This window comes from Mus pahari, chromosome 9, assembly GCF_900095145.1.
Source record: "Mus pahari chromosome 9, PAHARI_EIJ_v1.1, whole genome shotgun sequence".
NCBI classification, from domain to species: Eukaryota; Metazoa; Chordata; class Mammalia; order Rodentia; family Muridae; genus Mus; species Mus pahari.
In genome coordinates this window covers 67,887,496-67,908,386 of record NC_034598.1, presented here as the reverse complement: position 1 = coordinate 67,908,386, position 20,891 = coordinate 67,887,496, and the positions used below count along the sequence as shown (strand labels likewise).

The 20,891-nt window shown below is 41.3% G+C and overlaps 1 protein-coding gene across 11 annotated transcripts in view; it reads left to right on the top strand.

Moving 5' to 3' along the window:
• The first annotated feature begins 7,693 nt into the window (after nt 1-7,693).
• Ppp1r12a (protein phosphatase 1 regulatory subunit 12A) overlaps nt 7,694-20,891 on the top strand; it is a 113,209-nt gene continuing 100,011 nt past the window's right edge. For 10 of the 11 annotated variants that reach the window (XM_021204363.2, XM_021204359.2, XM_029542564.1 and 7 more), the window contains exon 1: nt 7,725-8,017. In XM_021204363.2, the coding sequence (XP_021060022.1) occupies nt 7,781-8,017 (237 nt within the window). In that variant the 5' untranslated portion in view covers nt 7,725-7,780. Of the gene's footprint in view, nt 8,018-20,891 lie in introns of all 11 variants that reach the window. The other variant, XM_029542566.1, reaches the window with a different exon arrangement.

Below are 20,891 nucleotides of genomic sequence, written 5' to 3'. Positions count from 1 at the left end.
AGAGACTCAAATAGATATTTATACTCACAAGTATTTATAACAGTGGCTTAAATGTAGAAGCAATCTAACAATTATTAGTGGGTAAAAGAATAAAGTCAAACTTGGTTCATCCATATCCATATCCATAGGCAGGAAGAAATTCTGGCACATACTATAATATCGAGACAATTGGAGACATTAGGCTATGGGAAATTAACTGCTCAAAAAGGACAGATACTATGTTATTCTATTTATCAAGTACTCAGTAGTTAATCTCACAGAGACCAAGAGTTATGGTTGCTCAGTACTGGAGGGAATGGGAATAGCATTTTATTCAATGCACTGAATTCCCACATTGCAAGGTGAGCGATGTCTGTGACCAGATGCTGGCAATGGATGCATCATTACTGCACTTGCTGCACTGCAGCTCAACTGGACACTTCAAAGTGGCTCAGCATGACTGGGGCGAGGAGGAAACTGTGCTATTCCATGTGTCTAGAATGCATGAGGCTGTGTGTAACACCTCTACTGTCGCCAAAAATAAGATTAACTGATAAAGTTTCAGTGTACTAAAAGGGGGGAAGGGGGGTCCTCTCAAATGGACTTGAATTTATGAGGAAAAGCTCTTAAAAATTGAGACTGGATCCTTCCCAGAGATTTTTCTGCTGGTCTGGGAGGATAAATATCATTTCGTTAGCTGTCTAATGGAGAAGGCCATACAGCAAGGCCTTGGGAACAGTTTGCGGCTGATAGCCAGCAAGAAAATAGGGCTGCAGTTCTACAGGAAACAAAAATCCAACAGCCAGTGGGCTTGGAACAAAGCTCCAGAGAGAATGCACTGGCCAGCATCCTGATTTCAGCCTCCTATGATGCGGAACAGAGGGTACTGATGATGTATCCTGTACTCCTGGCACAGGGAAACTATGAGTTTAAATTTTGTCTACTGTTAAGCCCTTACCTCTGAGGTCATGTTTTAGAAGATAGCAGAAAATGGATACAAACAGGCAGAATTGGTGTCTTTATTTGCAATGGAGAACCCCTTTTAGCTCATGTACACGCTGGCCAAAGAACCTTGAGGACTATCACCAGATTCTGTGCAAGTGGACATATATGCTATTAATAGAAAGGAGAAGTGATGCCAGACAGGTGGAATTTAGAGAAACAAAAAGCAGATGTCTACTATGCATTGCAGTGTGTATGTGTAGTGTGTGCATGGGTGTACATGTGTAATAGAAATTAATTTCTATCTATCCCCCACTCTCCCCCAACCCCATGTCATAAGATACTGTTATTTATTTATTTATTTATTTATTTATTTATTTATTTATTTTTACTGATGGGAGATTAAGCCCAGATCCTGACAGTCTAAGCAAGTGTTATACCGCTCAGCTACACCTTCAGCCTACAATAATACTATTTCTTGCTGTGATTTTGTGATAGGTACTCTTCCTAGGTACAATCCTTGCTGCCCTTGAATTTATGGTCTTCCTGCCTCAGCCCCCCAAGTGCTAGAATTACAGGCATACTTTGCCATCTCTCCCAGCTTAGGTGACAGCCCAGAGTCCTCAAATAGTTATGACAAATAATTTCTAATCATAAGTCACCATCATGCCTTAACAGGGTGTTCCAAGTTCTCGGTTATTCATTATCTTTAAATTATGATGGCATGAGAGAAATAAATGTACTCTGTAAGTTTGCAAGAACCTTTGAGTCACTGAGTCCATGCAAAGCATTTGGCTGTAGCACAAATGAGACAATCCAACAGGACATTTCTAATGTTCCAAGATTTTATCAGAATGGAGAAAAGAGCAAAGAGGAGGAGGAGGAGGAGGAGGAGAGGGGGAGGGGGAGAAGGAGACACAGCTATCATCCATTAGCTTTCTGTGGGAACGTCAGTTACCATGCCAGACTTCCACACAGAAAAAAGCAACACCCATTCAAGTATACAAGCATAATTGATGATTTTTCAGTCTTTGAGCGTTTTCTTTTAGAATGAGAGGGGTCATACTTTAAGCCTTATTAACAAATATCATATTCTCAGCTTATGTCAATGATTAATTTTACTAATAGCAAGCATGAGTCACTGTAAGCATGCTTAATGTGAAAGAAAAGAGTTCCATAAATAAATGTTTTCTCTACATTCTACCCAGGGCTGTCTACACACACACACACACACACACACACACACACACACACACCAGGCTACTCTGCTTTGGATCCTGGGACAACTTTCTTATTGCTGTGTGTGCTGACACTGACTGTCCTTTTAATGCTTTTATGTGTGAGCCATGCCCCCTCCCCTCACATATACCATCATGTTTGTGCTTAGACAATCTCTACTCCAATGATTAGTTCGTTAGCATTACCTTCCCAAAGCCTTCCTGTAGAGCTAGTCCTGTATACTCTGATTTGCTTCTCAGCCTGTGGCCACAATAAAGTGAAAATTGCTCCAGTTGGTGGCTGTCTGGAAAGTGGTTCATTTTCTCTTGTTCTCTTCTGCAGTGTTAGCTTCTTACTGGTGGCTCTGTAGTGCATGGGACATTGCTTTGGATTCCTTGAATGTAAGCTTATGGGTGGCAGAGTACTTTATTTTATTCATTCCTGAATTCAGGAACCTAGAATTAAAGACAATGAGTCAATTACAATGGGCTGACCCTAACCCACCAAAGTGTTTCTCTCTCTCTCTCTCTCTCTCTCTCTCTCTCTCTCTCTCTCTCGTGTCTGCGAGTCTCAGGCTTTTAGATCCCAGTCTCTCTGAATCTGCTTTGAGCCTGTAACAATCAGGAGGTACCTCCAGGTATGAACCAAATCTTTACAGTTCAAGAGACCCAGACTTCTCTCTCATTTTAACTGGTCTACACAAGAAATTTTATTCTCCATGAAAACTTGCCCCCATCATGACAACCACCAAAGATGGCTTTGATAAAATCCCTCTGCTTGTTTATTTTTTCTTTTTCTCCATCCTAACTAAAAATAACAACCCATAATATTTTGTAAGGCAAGGAAAACAAATTTAGAAAATGTTATTTTGATTGAAATCTAATAGCACACAAATGTCTTTTCAATAGGTTTCTAACCATCTCATATGCTAATTGCAACCAGATTAATGGCCTCAAATTGTTATTAAATGGAAATTTGGAGGTGGCCACATCAAGCTAAGAAGGAAATAGTTTTGAAAGCCACTTCTGCATTCTCCCCACAAAAGTGCCCAGAGGCAAGGAAGCAGAGTTGTTATGTTTGAGTAAGGGAAGGGAGCAAACTCGAGAAAACAAAACCCCCGAACCTTTCCCTTCTCCCCATGCTGTACCCTTAATCTCGAACGACAGAAGTAGTGGTGTTAGTCACACCTACCGTAACTGAGACTAGTAAGTCTCCTTAAAGCAGATGCTGCTGCGTTTGGATTATTGCAGTTCTGATCTTACCCTGGGGAACTTAGAAGCCTTTCCTGGGATTTAGTTAGATCAGCTCAAGTCAGGCATAGAGGTTCACAAGCCTCATCCTAGCACTTGGGAGGCACAGGCAGGTCGATCTCTGTGGATTAGAGGCCAGGCTGGTCTACAGAGTGAGTCCCAAGATAGACAGAGCTACACAGTGAAACCCTGTCTCAAAACCAACCGTTAGTTGTGAAATGTGTTAGCTTTTCTCCCAGAGCATGTAAGTACTTTCAGATAACTTTTTCATCCAGTGGCTGCCCCAATACTCTGAAATGAGCAGGTATGTATGCTATGAAGTCCTTCCTGTAACCCTCTAATCATCACTGTTATGAATGGTAGTTGAAGCCAGTTTTCCAAGGTACTGGGCAGGCAGATAGGTGGTATAGGAAGTAATTTTCACAAGATGCACCATTAAGTAACTGAATTCATAAGAATAAAGTTACTCTCTTCAAGATCCTTTAGTCTTTCTAATTACTCTAATTAGACAAATCTTAGCTTTCTGCTAGCATACCCAATCCTTAATAATTTTTTATTTATAAATTAAGAGGAAGTATCGACTGTTGGAGCTCAAATTCTTGACAGGTGACCTCATTAGAATAATAGTTTTTCATGGTCTTCTTTCATTTATGACTGCAGGAAATGTTTTCTACCTACCAGAGCAGCATGTTTCCTTTAAAATAATTCTATGTAAGTTCTAAAAAGATTAAATAAACCATTAGTAGTACTTCTGGCTCTTGGATCAGGAAAGAAATGGTAAGAGCACGAAGAGACCATTAATTACTGATATCAAGGGCTACCTGCTTTCTAGCCCTGGCCATGAGCCAGGCTGTCCCTGTCTCCTCAGGAATGTACGTACATTCTGCATAGCTGCCAGGTCCTTCTGGTGCTTCTAGGTGTGGGGAACCGGGTGTAGTTGGTTCACGGAAATGAAGTGACTATGTGTAGTGTGCTAAGGTTAGGCCTTTGGGATAAAGCCTGATGTGGCATAAACCTTCACCTGAGGTGGTGGCACACGCCTTTAATCCCAGGACTTGGGAGGCAGAGGCAGGTGGATTTCTGAGTTCAAGGCCAGCTTGGTCTACAGAGTGAGTTCCAGGACAGCCAGGGCTACACAGAGACACCCTGTCTTGAAGAAAACCTTGACCTGGAAAGTGAGAAGAAAGCTAATCATCCTAGAGGAGTACAAGGAGTCTCTGGCTGAGGAGACTGACCTTGTTCAGAGGCAAAAGATTTGAGATGGCACGACCCAGAGCTACAGATGAGTTTAAGTGCAGTCCAAAGCAAGGTCAGCTGGTTCACTGTTGGCTCTGGCCAACTCTTTCACTGGGACTAAATATTTTACACTAGCTCACTGTAAACATTTATTCAGGTTCTGAAACACATGTGCTTCCACCTTAAGAGTCCTTCTGTCTTAAAGGAACTGAAATCCCCGCACTCTAACTTACATACAAGTCTTTAGGAAATGAACATATTTCTATTTCTTCAACTTTGGTTTAGACCAATCACTCGGTAATTAACATAATATGAAATGGTTGCTTTCTACATGTATATATATATATATATGTATATATATATATATATATATATATATATATATATATATATATATATATATATATATATATATATATATATATTCTAAAAAGACAGAGCTGGTACAGGTGGCAACAGGAAGAGCTGTCTGACCTTAACAGTTATGGAGAATAAAAAGCTAAATTCAAATGAAGTTTGAACAAGCTAACAGCCCAAGGTTTGAGGTTTCTATTTTTTTTTTTAATTGATAGCTTTTGGGAACTGGACTTAATTATGTTTTATTAATGAACCTAATGTTTTGTTTTTGTATTATTATTATGTCCTGAAAGAAGTGCTTGGGTTAGAAATGGCATATCTCCCACTGAAGTCCTCTTGCCCAAATGAAAACGTGAGATTCCAATGAATGTGTATTTCAAGACCATTTTTTTTTTTTTGAGACAGTGTTTCTCTGTATAGCCCTGGCTATCCTGGAACTCCCCTTGTAGACCAGGCTGGCCTCGAACTTAGAAATCCGCCTGCCTCTGCCTCCCAAGTGCTGGGATTAAAGGCGTTCACCACCACCTCCCGGCTTCAAGAGCACTTTTAAGAGCAAATAGACCAGAATGCTCTTCGAAAACAAGGAAAAGTCGGTTTTCTCTAGGTAGATAGGAGAGCTGATAAGGGTATACTCAATTCTTTTCTTTTCTTGGGAGGGCTGTATTCTGTGCATAGGGATTTTATAGTTTCACATTAAGAAAATTCATGACCCAGCCCCTCATGGTGGTGGCACATGGATTTAATTCCATTTCTCAGGAGGCAGAAGCAGAGGCAGGAGAATTTCTGAGTTCGAAGTCTACAAAGTGGGTTCCAGGACAGCCAGGTCTACACGGAGAAACCATATCTGGGGAAAAAAGAAAAAGAAAGAAAAGGAAAGAAAAGAAAGTTCAGTACCCAACACCATTGCTCTCCTTGTTGTGCAGGGGTCTATGGTATGAACCTCAACACATTTTATGAAGACATAACGATGTATTTCATGTGTGGTACACTCGTTTTGTGTTTCAAAGGAAGTATTTTTATCCTAGCTTGGATTCTATTACTATTCCTAATACTGAAATTCAGAATATTCAGTTCTATACGGTGGTTTCCCCAGCAGATTTTACTCAGTTATTCTAATACAATCTACCAGAAAGACAACATGCTGAAGAGTAAGAAAATAAATATTCACTGCTGTATCCCCAGCACTGGGAGGCGGTTAGGGCAAGGCAACTGTTTTCTTTGGGGGGGGGGGGGCTCACAGTGTACAGGATTCCCAAAAAGGACCAGTGGTAGGGTTTTATGACATTATAGATCTAAAGTGTACGGGAAGGGAAGAGTGTTTAGAAAAGGCAACGTTAAAATCTCCTTATAATAATGTCCTTTGCAGCCCAAGAACTTAAGAAATGGGCTCAAATAAATCGTATTTACTGTATTTTCAGAGCCTAGGAAGTCACGACTTTTTAGACATGTATTGGATAAATATCAGTCGAAGTAACTGCCTCCGTCCACATTCCTTTTGAATTCTAGACGCAGCCGGGTCTTTACTCCATAGAAAGCAATGGAGCTGGAACCGTAAATCCCTTAAAAGGTCAGGAGCAGTTAACAAGGCTGAACTGGCCCTCGTGGGCAGTGCCACACAGGCCGAAAAGCGATGAAGGAAGAAGAAATCAAACCAGGCTTCAGAGACAGGGAAACCAAAACAACAATACCGAGCAAGCCTAAGAGGAAAAGACATTTCTGCAGTGGGTGTTAGCAGGAAGCCACCGCAAGGACCGCAGGGTCACCATCCCCTGCCAGCCTGCGATCACCTCGGTCACCGCCACCGGGGGCGGTGGAGACGACTCCGACCCCACTTTTAAAACGCTCTCATCAGGATCGCCCGGGTTCCCCGCGAGTTCCTCGGGAAGAGCATCTCCCCCCACCCCAAGCACCTAATGCACGACCCGTGTCCTCTCCATTCAAATCACGCAGCCAATAGGAAAACCCTCCGCCCCGGGCAGACGCCTCGCGCGGCCCGCCGAGCCCCGGAGGAGGCAGGCAGGTCAGCCCGGACCCGCCTCGCCGCCCGACCCCGGCAGCCTCCAGAGCTCTCGGTCCCGTCGGACAGGACAACCTTCCTTCCCGGTCTCCTCCCCTCCCTTCCAGGAGCGGCCCAGCCCCGGGCCAGCCAGAGCCACACCCGTTTCCCTCCGGTAGCGGCCCCTCGCCAGCGCTCGGCCGCCGAGCTCTTCCTGGGCCGGGCCCAGGCCGAGGCCGAGGCTGAGGGCGAGGCGGGAGCGCGCATGCGCACTGGGCCGCAGGGGCGCCTCCCCGGCCGCGATCTCGCGAAGTTACGCTGAGCCAGCCGGGGCCGCGGCTGACGGGCTGACGGACGGGCTGACGGGCGGGCGGGCGGGCGGCCGTGCCGGGGGCGGGAGGGCGTCTGTGGTAGGAAGAGAGGCCCGCTCGGCCGGGCTCGCCCCAGTGCTCTGTGGGATACTGGAAGTCTCGAGCGTCTCCTCCCCGGCTCGCGGCTCCGCTCCGCTCCGGGCCCCGGCTCTCGGTCGCCGACGCGGTCGCACACTCCCACCCCCCCATCCCCGCCCCGGCGGCGTCCCCTCGCCTCCGCCGCCGCCGCCACCCGCGCCGCCCGCCCCCTTAGCGCCAGCACCGCGGGACCCACCGGAGGACGCCCGCGAGGGCAAACAGAGGACCCAGCCTGGCGCCAGAACATTCCCCTTTTCATAGTGGTTCTCCCTTCTCCCTAACCGCCGCCGCCCCCTTCCCCCCCCCCACCAACCCCCAGCTCGCGATAAGAGGAGCCGGCGGCAGGAGAGGGGATGAAGATGGCGGACGCGAAGCAGAAGCGGAACGAGCAGCTCAAGCGCTGGATCGGCTCCGAGACGGACCTCGAGCCGCCCGTGGTGAAGCGCCAGAAGACCAAGGTGAAGTTCGACGATGGCGCCGTCTTCCTCGCCGCCTGCTCCAGCGGCGACACGGACGAGGTCCTCAAGCTGCTGCACCGCGGCGCCGACATCAATTACGCCAATGTGGACGGACTCACCGCCCTGCACCAGGTCTGTGGGTCCGCCGGACCCCGGGGGTTCCCCCCGCTGGCGTGCTCGCGCCCGGCGGCCGGGGCTGAGGCCCGGGGAGGGTGGCGGGAGACTCCCTGCTTGCGGGTGAGGGGGCGGCTCCGTCCGGGGAGGCTGGCTGGGACGCCGGGGCTCCGGGCCCCCCTTTCCAGAGCCGCTCGCCCGCAGCCTGTGCAGTTTGGGGGGGAGCCGGCTGATCTTCCTGATCGCGGGGCAGAATGGACTGTGGTCCTCTTGGGGGGACCCCCCCCCAGGGCCATTTGTGGACATGTGTCTGTGTCTGGTAGTCTGGGTCAAGCCGAGCCCGAGTGTGATGGGCTGTGCCGAGGCCCGGTGTCAGTGATAGACCGTGGCGGGTGGAGGGTGTAGGGTTGTTGAAAGATCCACTCACAGGGACTCTTGGGGCAGATGGACCCCTCTGGCCTGGAGGTGGGCAGTGGTGTTGGTGTACTTTGTAAGGACTTGATTACAGATGAGGATGATGATATTAGTGATCCCGAGCCCTTCAAGCCGGGTGCCCTGAGCGAACGATTTCCTGTTTTCTCCTTTATTGCTCTTGGTCACTGGGGAGGGGAAAACGGGGTGTAATTAGCTAATCCGGAGTGGCTGAAAGAGAGGGGATTGGTAGTGTATCTAATAAGGGAAGCCTTCCCGAGTGGGCTTGCCCACCTCGGAACTGGAGTCTATGGGTTCCTGTACTCGAAGTTGGTCGCAGTCACAGATCCCTGAGTCCTGGCTCCTGGAGTGTACACTGGGGCTAGGAAAGACGGGAATAAACACTGTGCACTCCTCAAAGATAGTTGCCAAACTTTATTATTATTATTATTATTATTATTATTATTATTATTTTAATTTTTGGGTCGTGGTGGGGAGGGGGAGAGAAAAAAAAAAAAACCAAAGCTAATCACAATCTTTTCTCAAAATGGATGCTTTGTGCATGTTAAAGTTTTATAGTAGTCCGATTGGGATCTCTCAATGTTAGCCAAATAAGGAGAAACTATTGGCAATCCAGAGATAATGTTGCTTTGCCTTTAACAAGCCAAAAGCAACAGAACCCTTAGAGTTCTGCCTGAAAAGCAAGCTTTAAGTGCTGGTAATAAGTGCCATGACATAGATTCTTTCTATTTTCATATTAAGAAACTTGGAATTACTAGGAAATATACAGTGAAAAAGACTTTCCCCACTGCCCTCAGACTCCTCTTGGTTGTGTGGGAGAGCATAGCTCTATTTTGAAGAATAGTGTGGTTAAAAGCAGAGGTTGAAACCTAAGGCTTTGCACTTTGTACCTAAACTTTATTATTTTGTGCCTGTTAACTTTATACCTTTTAAAAAGACATGGTATGGAGGCATTTTCCTTTTATTGCTTCCTGCTTTAATAAGTGATGACCATTTAAAGTTTTATTTAATCAAATTCACATATCAAGCTTGGCGTAGCCTTTGTTTACAAAGCTGACTGGAAGGGTTGAAGTGCCTGACAATCTGCAGGACAGATCTGGAATTTAGAATGGCACCGAGGGAAAATATAGGGTGGTTCTCTAATGTAATGCAAAGTTCATTTGCTTACAGCTTAAGGCACATTATAACTCTAGATCTGGAAACATGGTTTTGAGAAGGAAATCAACTTCAGCATTAAAAATTTTGATCATATAACATTGAAAATAATCTTCAAGTATTTTTTCACATGTCCTTGGCAAGTTTAAGTGAGAAATTGGTTCTGAGACACACTTAACTGTATGCCAATAATTGGATAGTGGTTTATATCAGTATGTTTTCTCAAACTAAGTAGAAATGTAAAGTTTCTTCCCTGTGGAGAATTGTACTGGCTTGGAGGAAGAAGACAATGTCTAACATTTTTCTTAATGTTGCAATACTAGTTTAGATAGTTGAAAAGACAAGAAATTGACTTTTAAAGGCTTGTGTTTATCAGTTTTTACTTATTTAAAGAAGCCAGACTTAATGATAACTTCTTGTTTAACTGAATTCAGTGGTTTAGTGAGTGTAGGTATAGTCTCTATGACTGCATATTTTGTTTGAGTTGACAAGCATGTAAGGAGATGTTTCTAAGTTTATACCATTTGTATAAAGCCTTTTTATTTGCAGTTGATGTAGAGCACGTTCCTTAAATCAATGAAGCCAAAGTCCTTAAACGATGAAGCATTGTGGGGCTGGAGAGATGACTCAGTGGTCAAGAGCAGTGGCTGCCCTTGCAGAGGTCGTGAGTTCAATTCCCAGCACTCACATGGCAGCTCACAACTGTCTGTAACTCCACTTGCAGAGGATCCAATACATTCAAAAACATACATGCAGGCAAAACACCAGTGTATGTTAAATAAGTGATTTTTAAAAAGCAGCATTGAGCAGGGCGGTGGTGGCATGCACGCCTTTAATCCCAGCACTCAGGAGGCAAGAGGCAGGCGGATTTCTGAGTTCGAGGCCAGCTGGGTCTACAGAGTGAGTTCCAGTAGCCAGGTCTATACAGAGAAACCCTGTCTTGGGAAAACAAAAAACAAACCAAGCAAACAAAGGCAACATTGAAATGTTTATTGTGTTTTCTGTATTTTCTCATACTTGTTCTCTACTATGACAAGGACTTCGCTTCGAGCAAATTAGGGACACACCAGTTGGTAGGTTTGTGAGAAATGAGCACCCTCCTCCTCTCGTGGGATCTTAAGCTTTTCGGAAGTCTCTTTAGTGACAGTAAAAAGACTGATATGGTGACTGGTCCTTAAATATTTTAATACTGTTAAAAGATCATAAAATATCAAAAATATTTTACTCGTCTAATTTTTCTTTAGTCTATTTACATATTCACTCACCTTTTGTCGGGGTAGAATAGCCTCTGGTTCACAGGACAAAAGCTTTGGTCCTTCACATCCCACTTAGCACCCTGCTATTTTCCTTACATTTGAAATGCAGGTGGTCTGTACTTAAAGGGTTGTTGGTTGGTTGAATGAGCGCCCACTGAAAGCTGTGAAACTACTTCCCAGCTTCCGCTCTTCATCCCTCCCACATAGAAATGCCATCCGTGTGGGAGAGAGCAGACGTGGGTCTTGGTCTCCAAACTACTTACTTTTCCTCTTCCAGGTGTAGGACGCCATACCGCGCTCTGACTTTTCTTAACCTAAGGTCTGGAGGACAGTTTCAGGTTTGCTAGTTGACAGTTATTCACCTGAAGAGTTTTACTTATAGCATGTGATTATGCCTGTATTTTAGCATGCTTTGTAAACACTGTCAAGATTTATAGGGTTATGGATAGAATGCCTTTGGCTGGTCCTTACTGGCATGCCTAAAATGCAAGAGTGGCAATTTGGAGGTTAGCTTTTTTATTTCAACCTTACAGTCTTAACTTTTTCCTCCGTGCCAATGGTTTTCAATTCAATTCCCATTCTTCTACAGCAACCAACTTACCATTTTAAAATGTATTATAATGATATAATATAATCTTTAGCTAAAGGTATATATCTTTAAGTAGTCATGTACATGCAGATGTAGTCCCTTTGGCTATAGGTTAACAGCTACTTTGTTTTCACAAAACATTTCTTTAAGGAATCTTTTCTGATCAGAATTTTTTTTTTTTTGTAATTGTAACTGAGTTTTATAATCTGTTTTATTGTCTATTTGTTAACTGTTTTTCCTGTCTTGAGAATGAATAGAATCCTTTCTATGTAATTGTAATATTCAGCTTTAGTTTTAAGCTAACTCAAACTCAGTTGAGATACTGAGCACTATCTTTTCATTGACGCCTCTATTCTGCTAATAATGTCGTCAATGTCAAGATGAAGTTAAACATTTTGGTTCCTTCATTTACTGTCCCTGTGGATATATGTCCACTCAGTCACCTGGCTTTTCTTCAGGACTACCTTTGTATTTTCTTTGCTACTTTATCAACCTGTTCCAAGCAGTTATATTTTTATCCTGGCATTATACTAACAATTTGTCTTTCCATCTTTCTATGTGCATGTATGCATGCATGTATGTTTCAGTCTGGGATGCATATGGATTTTAGAAAAATCTTAGCACTCCTGTGTTGTGCCTCTCCTCAGTGTAAGTTTAAAACTTACTGTCATTAGCTTATGCTTCATAGCTGTGGAATTAGACGTTGGATCTAGACCTTTACTTTTCTATTTCTATGCTTTCAGTCGTTTCTTTCCCACCACTAAAATACCCTTGCTTTCTTCACCAGCTCAGTTTCCTGTAAGGTTCCATCCAACTGCCAACCGCTTTGAACCTGTATAGCTGAGGTAGCAGAGACACATGTGCTCCTCTGGGCTTCTCAGAACTCAGTGTACTCATGCACTGGCCGGCGTTGTTTAAAAACACTTCTGACTAATAGTGTCTAGAAGCTCACTTTCCCAAACTAGAAGAATCAGGACCATCCTTCCATATATTTATGTTTCCAGGGTGTCCTGACTAACTAACATTTTTATTGAATTGTTTTATTTCCTTTTCATAAATAAGTTTCATGGTTACTTGTATACATATTTGAAGCCTGCATGTCCAGATATTTAGAATACTGGTCCAATATTATAGAACCTGTCTTTTTATGAAACAAATGAAAAACTTGGAAGTAGATGTTAGGTACATTTCTTTTAATTGGTAAAGTATATCTAAGTAGCATCCCCTTCTATTAAAGAGCCCTAAATCAGCTTCCAGTTTTGGTTAAGTGGTAGAAAATGCATTCAGTTAACAACTTCATAAGAACCCGAGGTAGATTATGTAGTGAAATCAAAGGTTAAATGGTCAGTGTTCTTTTGTAATTTTACAGTAATACCCCCACCCCATTTCCAGCTAGACAGACTTGCAGATAAGCTTAATATTAAATCATTGTGCTCTTAAATACCAGTTGTGTAATCTTGTAAGGGACCCATTGAAAGCCTCTTTATGAAATGTAGGAATAGTATAGTGTAGTTTTTCCTTAAGAAGCAAAGCATTAGAGACATCAGAAGCAGTTGATTTCAAGTTCCTTGTTGCAGAATAATTCAAGTGCTATATATGAACAGTCTGTTTTAAACTGAATGCATTTTCAGTTTTTAACTTCTACCTCTTTTATTTTTGTCATGAGATGTTACAGTTTTAGAAGTACCTATTCGATTAGTTATAAAAGTATTAAAATTAGTGTTAAAAATTTACATGAAATTGTTTTTCTGTATACCTTTCCTTTAGAAAAGCTGTGATACTTCATGCTAATGGCTCATAGAACTTTTTATTGAAATCACCCAGAGTCCATTTTTAAATTTATTAAACAAATCTCTAAGGCCACACTGGTCCCTTCCTTTGCACAGTAAATGGGCAGTGTAGCCATATATGGGGTGTGCTGCTCTGCAGAGCAGAGGGCCTGCCTGCACTGCTGTGCTTAGATAGACCGGCTTCCCTGCGCGCGCTGGCCCTGTGCAGCCTGGCAGCACTTCTGTGGTCTGACTTTGAAGTGTCATAACCGAGGCTGTCTTTCATGAGCTTTAGCTTCAGTGTGATTGCAAGCTGTGACTGAGCATTTTCTTAGTCACAGGTAGAAGCAGCACTGGGTAGCCCAGAGGAAATGTGGGGCCATCCCTCTCCTACCGTGTCCCCATGCTCTGGTCAGTAAGAGAAAACATGTTTCAAAATCTAAAGAATTCCGAAGGAACGTCTTTTAGAAACCTTTACTAGGCATAAGGACAAACATTTTGTTCCTACTATAGAGTGTTACTTCCTGGCACGTCCTAAAGGTGCGGCTTTCCTTACTTTGGAGTCTGTTTAAACATAGCCATCTTTTCTTATACCTTTCTTCTGAAAGTATCGCTTTCCATGATCACAGTGAATGGCAGTTCTAAAGCAATCTGCGTGCAGAGCCCAAGCTTTAGCTTCGGTCCCCAGCCCACCCCAGCCCACAGCCTCTTATGTAGTCCTAGCTGCCCTGGAGCTCACCATGTAGATAAGACTGGCCTCAAACTCAGAGATTCTCCTGCTTCTGCCTCCTGAATGCTGCGAGTAAAGGCATGCAGCTATGCCTGGTACCCTAACTTAAGTCTGAAGAAGAAAAGCATTTTTAAATATTTCAGTGATTGTATTGATGATTACTATTTGAGGATTTTCCCTGTAAATCAGCTAAATGAAAAAACATGAACAGATTTTTTTCTTAATCTATTTTTAACTAATACTTGATCTTTTTATGATAATTAAAATCCAATAGTAATATGTTTAAATTATTCTAGAATTCAAAATTATCCTAAATTTTAGGAAGTGGTAAGATTTTTTTTTTTCTGACCATTAAATAAAGCATACTTGATTTTGTTTTGTATTATTTACAAAGGAAATTACTACAAAAATACTCCTTTTTTTCAGACTATAGAATTTAGTTTTCCTTTTCATTTTTCTACTAGGGACAGTTTATATCACTACATTTGCTATGCATTTATTTACAGTGATTTTTATACCTAAGTGCACATTCGGTGCTTGGCTATAAACTATAGGAAGCTCATATTTGAAATGTTAAAGAAGACAATCTCAGCTGGGCATGGATGCAGGCCTGTCTTTAACCTTAGCCCTCTGAGAGGCAGAGGCAGGTGGATCTCTGAGTTTCAGGACTACATAGTGAGGTCCTGTGTCAAAAGAAAAAATAATCTCAACTTGTCAGCACTGTGCAGCATAATTAATTCAACTTGTTTTGTGTACAATAATCATTGATATTTGTAATCAGAGCATGGGATATTACACATAATACTAATAATGTTATCTAAAGTGTTTTCTGAGCTGATAAAATAAGCTTGTAAGTTGTTGATCATTCTTGACTCTAGTTGGGAGCCTCTTATTAATAAGAATATTAAGCTGTATATTCATTCCACGAATTACAAAGTGTAGCTGAGTTACAATTCTGGTCTTAATTTGAAAAAGATGAAAGGATTTTTTGTCATTTTGATAAAATGCAAAATGTGATTTACTTATTGCTCATAATTGATTCTCTTATTTATATGAACATATTTATCTCAGTCACTAAAAGAACAAAATCTGTATTTTTGTTTTGCTCCATCAGCAAATTTAAAACAAGTAGTTTGATCATCTGGTAGCATTTCATAAAGTAATGGGAGATTTTAACAACAGAAGGATGTAGCATCAAAATAAAGGGCAGTTGAGATTCCCATGCCAATCTATAAAATTAGCAAAAATGACAACAGATGCTCTTTGTGCTTTGGTGAAGGTACAGTTGCAGCTAAGGATGAACAGATCCCATAACTGCTCTGTGTCCTGCTTTTAATAGGGCATGGTAGAGTACAGATGGCGGCATTCTGTATCAGAGTTTAGGCACTGCGTCTCTTGGATACATAATAGGAAACAAGAAGAAGCTTATCTAAAGGGATTCGGGGTTGGTTGGTGAAAGACATTGGGAACCATTGGTTCCATGTTTACATGTTTTCATAAGTCTTTGTGCTTGTTGTTATCCTCTGGAAAGTATTTCCCAGATTATTTTTATTAAGGCACTGCTTGAAGCACAAAGTGTGAACAGTTTTGACCACTGAAGAACACTGATTCTTTGCATATTCTAAACCATATGTTTAGCATTTATAGACTACCTGCTATTAGAAGTATTTCTTATCTTCAGACAAAATAGAAAATTCCTTAACATAGTTTCCGGAATTGATTCTTTCTCTTAATTTTTCTTTGTCTGAATTTTATTTCAGTAGGTACAGTGTCTTAATTTAAAAAAAAAAAAACCTGAATATTGTAATTTTAACAGTAGAATTCATAGAAAATGAACTGGTAAGTTGTGTTGACAACTATATCAAGATTTACAGCATTAAAAATGTATCAGAGGCAAGGTATAGTGGCATACACCTTTAATCCCAGCACTTGGGAAGCAGAGGCAGGCCCAGCTCTGTGAGTTTGAGGCTAGCCTGGTCTACATAGTGAGTTCCATGACAGTTGGAGCTACAGTATGAGCTCTTGTCTCAAAAAAAAAAAAAAAGTATCAGAAAAGCATATATCAACAGCTTATGTTTAAGTATTCATTATTTCAGTGCAATATCTGTATTTTAGATTTACTTTAAGAGTGGAATATATCACTGACTACTAATACAAGTAGAATTTTGTCAAGTTTATGTAATCTATTTTAAAAATGAATACCTTAACAAATCTTTTGTATTCATTTAGGAAAGGATTTCTTGGTAGCATAGCAATAAAAGTAATACATACATTGTAGTGATTCTAATTACAGAGTCTTTTCTGAATGTTTTCATTGTGGATCCTCATATGCCAGAATTTTCTGACCTCACTAGTATTTTGGGTGCTTATCTTTTCATTGTTGAGCTGGCTAACCATAAAAAGGCAGGCTTCCCTTCTGTATTTCTGCCCTCAGTGCCTGCCTGACTCAAATGTTCTTTCATGGGTGGAGACATTCCACGTTGTCATGTGTCATATAGGCATTTCTGAAATGACATTCACTAGAAACCATGCAAAGCAGTGAAAGCATTTCTCTCTCAGCTGTCACCTTTTTAATCTATTTACATGTGTTGTGTGCTCGAGAAAGCGAGAGTCCGTGGACAGAGTCTTACCTAATAGAAAGCTTTAGCTTGAATATTACTTCATATTGACCTGATTGCTCTTTGGTTTAACATGGTCTCCTAAAAGAATTTAAGATTTCACAAACCGTTAACTTTCTGCAGAAGGAGATTGAATTTGATGAGGTGTGAATTTATGCCTTCTTAAAGTTTGGTAGCCATGTAGGAAAGTATTTCTTCACAAACTAATACACATGTTTACATACACATTTACAAATCACCTTTATGTTGAAATTACATACATACGCACACACATATATCCTTCAAAATTGTTTTAGAGGGGAATATCTGTGCTTCGAAACATTTATTGAACTCGTGGAGCATCGGTTCTAGAACGTTTTTATGCATATCCTCTGTATTGAAGCATATTCGTGAAAGTTACATTGTAAAATGTTGATCATTTGAAGTTGTGAATTAGATTGTGATAATAATGGTATCAGTAGCTACATATTTTCTACAAAACTTATTTAAAAATTGTTATTGCTTGAGAATTTTATACATGTGCATAAGGTGCTTTCATCAAATGCACCCCCACCCTCCTCCCTGCTTCTCTCATCCTGCTGTCCCTGTCCCCTTCCAAGTTCATGTATTTTGTTTTTTAAATCCACCCAGCCCACTTAGTGCTGCCAGTATGCATGTAGGTATGGGGCCTCATCCCTAACAACAGACAGACAAACAACCTCATCCTTTCTCCTCAAGCAGCTATCAGTTGTCGCCAGCTCTTAGCTAGAAGTGGGACCTGGTGACCCCTCTCTAGCTTCCGTGAGTTCTTGTGGGCAATCGTCCTATCAGGTCATGAAAGCACTGCTTTCTCTCTTCTGACTGAGCCTTGGGAGGAGGAAGTCCGATACAGATGTCCTACCATAGACTCTTATCCCCGAACTTGACTAGTGGGTTTCTAGATTGATTGCCATCATGGCAAAACAAAGAGTTGAAGAGATAAGAACTTAGGGAGGTGTTTAATTCTATTTCCATTTAGCAGGGTAATAATATTGGGTTCTTCCCTGTGGCCTGTGACCTGATATCCATCCATGGATTCCTGGACCTGTTAGTGAAGCCAGGCATGCGTTCTGTCTTGTGGTGCAGACTACAAAGCTTATTTTAAATTAGCTCAGGATCATAAAGAGGCCCTCAGAGTTTAGTTAACTCTTAGCACATTTTCCCCCCACTGGATGTAGATTGTTTCAGAATTTATATTGAAACTACTATACTCTCTTATCTGTGTCCTAGGTTTTCCATGCAACAAGTCAGTATTACACCTGACAGTTTGAATATTTGTGTATATATGTTTTTGTTCCTAAACAAAGTTTTGATGCTTGTATACCCAGATTTGGATGCTATATTTTCTTATCATTTTTGAACAGATGACATGTTTCTGTATCCTTCCAAAGTACATTGGGAAGTCTAAACAAAAATGTAGCTTCTGTCTTTTCCTTTAAAAATGCCTATTGCAACTTAAACTTTTCAGCCATCATTTTTCACATTAAAATGTCTAAGCTCACTGCATTGATCTTAGACATGAGATATAAGCCATCATTGAGATTTCAGTGCCTACTGTTTTGTTTTGTTTTGTTTTGTTTTAATTTGCATTTGAAACAAGGTTTCATGAAGTCCAGGCTGGCCTTGAGATAAAACCTGGTCCTCCTGTCTCAGCCTCTCTCTCTCTCCCTCTCCTTTTTATGATGAACATGGTTTACATCTGCACTTGTTGTTACATATGCATATTATTGCTAATAGAAACATTTAGGTAATTAAAACAGCATAGAAAAAAAATAGATGTTTAGTGCTAAACATTCCTCCTCTTCAAACTGGTCTAGTAAACTCAGGTTAATACGAGTATGTGATTATCTCTAAGTGGGATCATCCTTAGGTTTTTGGTATATAACCTATTTTAAAAAGTGCACGTCTTTGTTAATCAGCATTAATACACAGCTTACCTTTATTGGCTATATGGATCTGAATTTATTTTTTCTAAATTGATGAACATTTAGTATCATTTCCACTTTTTCATTGTACGGTATGAAAGAAAATACTATACTTTGTTCATCTTAGTTCTTATATTCGTTGAATTGCTTCCAGAAAAAAAATGTTATCAAAGTTTTATGTTTTGCTCAAAATGCTTGTTGCTTTTGTACTTGTTTATAGAGGACAGTTTTCAGTAACGCCTCTAGCGTATGACTATGGAAAGCTGACCTTGCCCAGGCTGCTGCTGACACATCTGTAAATTCATGGGTGAGGTCATCCTCCATACGTCACCCACAGGAAGATTGTGTGGTTTTATTACTCTGTGAATGCGTAAAATTCATGGGATTCACTCAGAAGTAGTTGGAAGGGACAGAATAGAAGAATTGTTTCTTGCCCACTTTTCTTTTTTCTTTTTGGGGTGTGTGTGCCCAAAGGTAGGTGTAGAAGTCATTGGACAGCTCTGGGTGTCAGTGCTTGCCTTCCACTTTGTTTGAGGTGGCAACTCGCTTTTCCACTAACATGCCAAGCTAACCTGGCTGGTGAGTTTCCAGGGATTCCCTTGTCTCTGCCTGCCAGATCCTCTTAGAGAATTGGTATTTCAGAGGTTCATGTTACATATCTGGCTTTTATATAAGTTCTGGGGATTCTGACTCAAACCTCACATTTGCATGGCAAGTGCCTTTACCCACAGCCACATGCCCGAGTCACTTCTTTACATAGATTTAATTCTAGAGGACTGAGGAGATGGCTACTCTTGTAGAGCATCAGGGTGCAGTTCTCAGGACCTGAATGGCAGTGCACAGCTGTCTGTAACTCCAGTCCCAGAGTTCAGTGCCCTCTTCTGACTTCTGCAGGTTCCAGGCCCACATGTGGAACTAATAATTAATTCACTTAAAAAGAGGTACATCGTTTTTAAAAGATTTAATTTGAAATACATGTTATTAAAAATGTTAACATAATCTGCATTGGTATAATGTCGTTGTCCATTTAAATTTCTTTTTTTAAAAAAAAAAAGATTTATTTATTTATTATATGTAAGTACACTGTAGCTGTCTTCAGACACTCCAGAAGAGGTTGTCAGATCTTGTTACGGATGGTTTATGAGCCACCATGTGGTTGCTGGGATTTGAACTCTGGACCTTCGGAAGAGCAGTTAGGTGCTCTTACCCACTGAGCCATCTCACCAGCCCCCCCCCCCCCCATTTAAATTTCTAACTCCATGCAACAAATATTTCCATCATCTTGTGTTTGACACTTTACTAATCTTTTATCCAGTGTCCAGTGTGCTTTTGATTGGCATTTGTTAACAAATGATAATCAGTAACTGAAAACATACAGGGTTAGATTTTTTTTTTTTCAAAAAAGGACTTAGCCCAAAATAAAAATAAAAAATAAACCTATTTGAGTGATAAATAATTTATTAATTTATAACTTAACCACTTTTGAACCTGCGTCCTCTGGTTTGTTCTCAGAGTTCTTATTCATTTTCTTTCTGATCCACTTTTCTAAGGATGAGTGTTTCTAAATCTATTTTGTCTATTTTTCCTTGTTTCATTCATTGCTGTACTTCCAACTATATTCAGAAAATCTGTTCTTTCTTTCTTTCTTTCTTTCTTTCTTTCTTTCTTTCTTTCTTTCTTTCTTTCTTTCTTTCTTTCTTTCTTTCTTTCTTTCTTTCTTTCTTTCTTTCTTTCTTTCTTTCTTTCTTTCTTTTTTAAATCAATGACAGCCAGGGCAGGAACCTGGAAGCAGTAACAGAAGCAGAAGCCAGGGAGAAATAACTGCTGCTTCTCACTTGCTCAGTCGGCTTTCTTACAGCACCCAGGACCACCTGCCCAGAAGTGACACCACCCACAATGCCTTGGGCCCTCCCACACTTACCATTGATTAAGAAAATGTACTACAGACTTGGCTGTTGACCAGTCCTATAGAGGCATTTTCTCGGTTAAGACTTCTTCTTCCCAAATGCCACCAGCTTGTGTTAAGTTGACATAAAACCTGCTAGCATAGTTCCAGACACTAGTAAGTACTCAGAAATGCGTCTCTTTTCTTTTCTTTTCTTTTCTTTCTTTCTTTCTTTCTTTCTTTCTTTCTTTCTTTCTTTCTTTCTTTCTTTCTTTCTTTCTTTCTTTCTTTTTCAATAAAACAGATTCCAACAGTACTCTTATCTGTTCAATCAAGTAGAAGTTGCTTAGGCTTCAGGAAAATGCAAGTCAAAACCACAGTGAGATACCCATTTCACAGCCTTTAGGATGGCTGTAATAAAGAAGGACATGCTGCCTAGATAATGTAAGTCGGAACCCTGTTACACTGTTGACAGGAATGTAACCCATTTAGCCACTTTTTAATTATTAAATTTT